General features: G+C 47.3%; 1 protein-coding gene across 1 annotated transcript in view; it reads right to left on the bottom strand.

The window, feature by feature from the left end:
* The window catches only part of SPTAN1 (spectrin alpha, non-erythrocytic 1), an 89,219-nt gene that overhangs the window by 12,326 nt on the left and 72,907 nt on the right, over positions 1 to 3,986 (bottom strand). Inside the window, 4 exon segments of the mRNA XM_023510575.1 lie at positions 680 to 778; positions 2,457 to 2,589; positions 2,865 to 2,986; positions 3,192 to 3,320. Coding sequence (XP_023366343.1) covers positions 680 to 778; positions 2,457 to 2,589; positions 2,865 to 2,986; positions 3,192 to 3,320 — 483 coding nt within the window.

Here is a 3,986-nt window from a genome sequence, read left to right as displayed (position 1 = left end):
GGCGGCAGTGAAGTCTAGTCTGATGGCTATACTACCTTCTGTCATGAACTTCAATGTGTGAGGACAAAGCTTCACTGCTACAGTGAAAGCACCAAAACCCTTTTTTTTTGGTTCCTCCAGAATGAGCTGTTAGAACAAAACAGACTCATTTCTAAAATATCCCATACAGGAGCCAGGTTTTTGATAACTTACGCGATGATGTAATCCTATTGGTGGTGCTATGTAAGAGGAAAGAAAAGGTCTGGAAGATTAGACATGAACGTCTTAATATGGTCATCTCCAAGTGGTTGCTTTATGGGGGATTTTTATTTTATGTTTTGCTTATTTGTATTTTCTACCATCTCTGAAAAGTGCTTATATTGCTTGAGAAATAATCTAAGAGCAGCATTTGGGAGTGTCAGTGTCACAGAAGGATCAAAAGGGATGTTCCTCTGCTTAATTAAGGCAGAGAAAATAAGCACCACAGAGTAACTTTACTAACTGGCTTTAGAAAGTGGAAAAATCCAGCCTGTCACATGATCGACTTTTCTCCATGAAACAGAGGAACAGAATGGTTACCAGTCTTCACACAGACTATTTGCCCTACCAAAGGGTAAATATCCCAAGAGTGAGCTCTGTGGGCCACCTGAGAGCCAGCATGGAGGTATCCAGACTGGATCTTACCAGGGGCCAGGCTTACCTTCTTAATGAGGTCTTGTCCATTAGTGCAGACATCATTCACACGGTCCTTGTGAACGGTGAAGTCTGTCTCGAAAGCTTCATGTTTCTTGAGTAAACCCTGGAGTAGAAATAGCAAGGCCAGCTCCTGAGAGCCTGCTAGGCGTGATGGGTAGGCCCGAGGGACAGAGGGTGAAAAAAGCAACATGTTCCTGCCCTAACACGCATTATAGTCTGGTTGGGGGAACAGGACAGTAAAGGGTACACCAATCAATAAATAATTAACAACGCTAGGAAAACCAGGAGGCAGTGAGAATTTAAGCAGCTACAGTCAGAAAAGGACTTTCGGTGTGCCTGTGCCCAATCCACAGTGTCCCGTCCCTCCAGAAGACCACAAGAAAGAACACAAAGAAAGTGGAAGACAAACATCCACCCAACCAATGATGCGTGATTTTAAGATTTAATTTGAGCCCATCTTTATTTTCCATGTTAGAACTGAAGCTGTGGAGACAACACCTTCATTGTGCAGAGGAGGGAGATCAATGACTTCGTCAATTCCACCCAAATCACCCTGACTGGCCATGAGGAACATGGTTCACAGGGGCCACCTCCATTACTAGGAACGTAGACTTTGCTTCCCCATCTGGTGGCAGGAATTTAGGAACATTTAATAATGGTGTTTTGTAGCATTGCCTATCAAGATGGGTAACTGTTCAGCCACCCTGTGACTATGGGATGCCTGAGGACTTAATCTGGCCAGCAGAACGCAGTGAAGATGACGTGTAAGGCCCTCAGACCCCCTGTAGCTCCTGCCTGTTCCTGTCTGGATGCTGCTAAAGGAAGCTGGTTTAGCCATTAAAAGATGAGGCCACCTGGAGGGGAACAGAGACGTCCCAGCCAGGCTCAGCTGCTAGCATGTGGCCAAGGCCACCTTGGATTTCTCAGCCCAGCTGTGTTCCACTTAAAATGGAACTGCACAAGGGACCTCAAGTGAAAGTAGCAGAGGAGATGCTGCCAACCCACAGAGGTGTGGGAAATCACAAGTGGGTGTTGTTCTCAACCACTGAATTTAGGGGGGGGTGGTGCAGCAACAGTTGACCAATTTAGGAAAGAAGTTATGAGTTGCACTGTATCCCACCAAAAGGTATGCTGAGGCCCCCTAACTTCTGGTACCTGTGAATGTGGAAATAGAGTCTGAAGAGGCAGTCTGCTAAGCTAAGATGGGCTCTTTAGGACGGATCTCAGATTACCAATATGACTGATGTCCTTGTACAAAAAAGGAAATATGGACAGATGCACACAGAGGAGAATTCTGAGTGAAGACACAGATGCAGAGGGAAGAGGCAATGTGAAGACAGGCAGAGACTGGCGTGATGCTGCCACAAGCCCAGGATTCTTCCCTGCAGTTGTTAGAAAGCATGGTCCACCCTACACCCTGATTTAGGACATTTAGTCTTTAGAATTGGAAGACAATACGTGTTGTTTTAAGCCACCCAGTTTGTGGTACTTTGTTACAGCAGCCATAGGCGACTAATATAATGTACCACAGCAATGACACTGCTAGACTAAAAATGAGGCTTAACAACTGGGCCTGACGTAGTCATGCCAATTCTACCTGTGGAGGGCACCATCCCGAGGTTGATATCCCGAGGTTGATATTTTGAGGTCTAAAACAAATCACTGAGACCTTAGTTGTTGGCTCTGTGCTCTCCTGGTCAGAATAGAGCCATTTAACAAACAGCTAGAAAGTGACGACAATTTGCTAAGAGAGAAGGAAGACATCTCCTTTATTTTCTCACCTGGATGGCAGCGAGAGTGTCTCCATAATCTTCACTGGCCACCAGAGTCATTTTCTCATTGATCCAGGCTTCTTCCTCCTCTACGTTAGCTACAAACTGCTGATATTCCAAGGACTCTTCTAACCGCTGACCCCTAATTACAGGAGACAGGAAAAAAATTGCCATCATCTCTTTCAACTTTGATTCTGGTAGTTAACATGTGCTTAAAAAGATTCACAAGGAGGGTGGGTTGTCAATGGTCAGTCAAGCCTTCCATGTCCTCAGACATGAGATTCTGGAATTACACACAGGTGGCCTTGGAACAAGCCATGCACTATGGCAGGTGCATGCCTAAAGGTCTAGGAGTTGGCGAGAGGGCCCAGCATCTCCACACAGCTCCCAACCATGCTCTTGTCTGTGGTCACTCACCGGGCGGCTGCCAGCTGCTTTAGTTCTTTCCAGTGTTCCACAAACTGCGCCAGACGCTGCTGAATCTCTTCCTTCCCAATGGTGTTATCGTCAGACAACTTCTTCCCAGTGTCCAGGACGCCCTGTCAGGCAAGGAAGACAGATTAACAGAGGCAGCTCTGCCAGTGCCCAGCCTCTGAGCTCCCAGAAAAAAAGCCCTGACATTAAGCATACAACTGCTCCTGGTTGGGGCTGAGAAGTCACTAACACTGTAGGGACGTCAGTGAATTAAGAATAAAGGATGTTTGTCCTCTTGGTGGTCTTCTCAGCCAGAAGACCACCCCCCACCTGAATGGCTGGCTCATGTGCAGCCAGTTCTGCCTCCAGCCGCTTGTGCTTCTTCCTCAGGTTCTGAACACCAGTCAGGTCCCGGCCATAGTCTTCTGAACTCACTAGCAGCTTCTTCTCCCTGGATGAGAGTCAGGGTACAGGCTGGGCATGGTGGGTCACGCCTATAATCCTAGCACTATGGGAGGCCGAGGCAGGTGTAGCGCCTGCAATCACAGGTTCCAGACCAGCCTGAGCAAGAGTAAGCCCTATCTCTAAAAATAGCCTACAGTCCCAGCTATTTGGGAGATTGAGGCAAGAGAACTGCTTGAGCCCCAGAGTTTGAGGTTACTGTGAGCTATGAAGCCACTGCACTCTGTTGAGGGCAACAAAGTGAGACTCTGTCTCCAAAAAAAGAAAAGTCATAGTACAGTCAGTGACAATGTTGTGCTAACAGCAGACCCAATGATGTTCTTTACATCCATCTATCTCTCCAAGAAAACTTTCGCCAGTTTTCTGGAAAACAAAAGCCTCTATTTCTGAAATGAAGTTTCCAAGAATGTCCTCTGTCCGTATTTGCACCTATGAGCCCCACTGTGTGTAGGTCCTATAGAGGGTTGGGGAAACTGGAAGCACCACTGGCCTTAAGAACCCTATTTGAGGCTTGGTGCCTGTAGTGTGGTGGTTATGGCACCAGCCACATGCACCGAGGCTGATGGGTTTGAACCTGGCCTGAGCCAGCTAAACAATGACAACTGCAACAAGAAAACAGCCGAGGGCTCAGCACCTGTGGCTCAAGTGGCTAAGGTGCCAGCC

Source organism: Otolemur garnettii, unplaced genomic scaffold (genome assembly GCF_000181295.1).
Source record: "Otolemur garnettii isolate 467f Iridium unplaced genomic scaffold, OtoGar3 scaffold00014, whole genome shotgun sequence".
NCBI lineage: Eukaryota > Metazoa > Chordata > Mammalia > Primates > Galagidae > Otolemur > Otolemur garnettii.
Note: the sequence above shows the minus strand (reverse complement) of the source record. Positions and strands in the feature narration are given on the sequence as shown.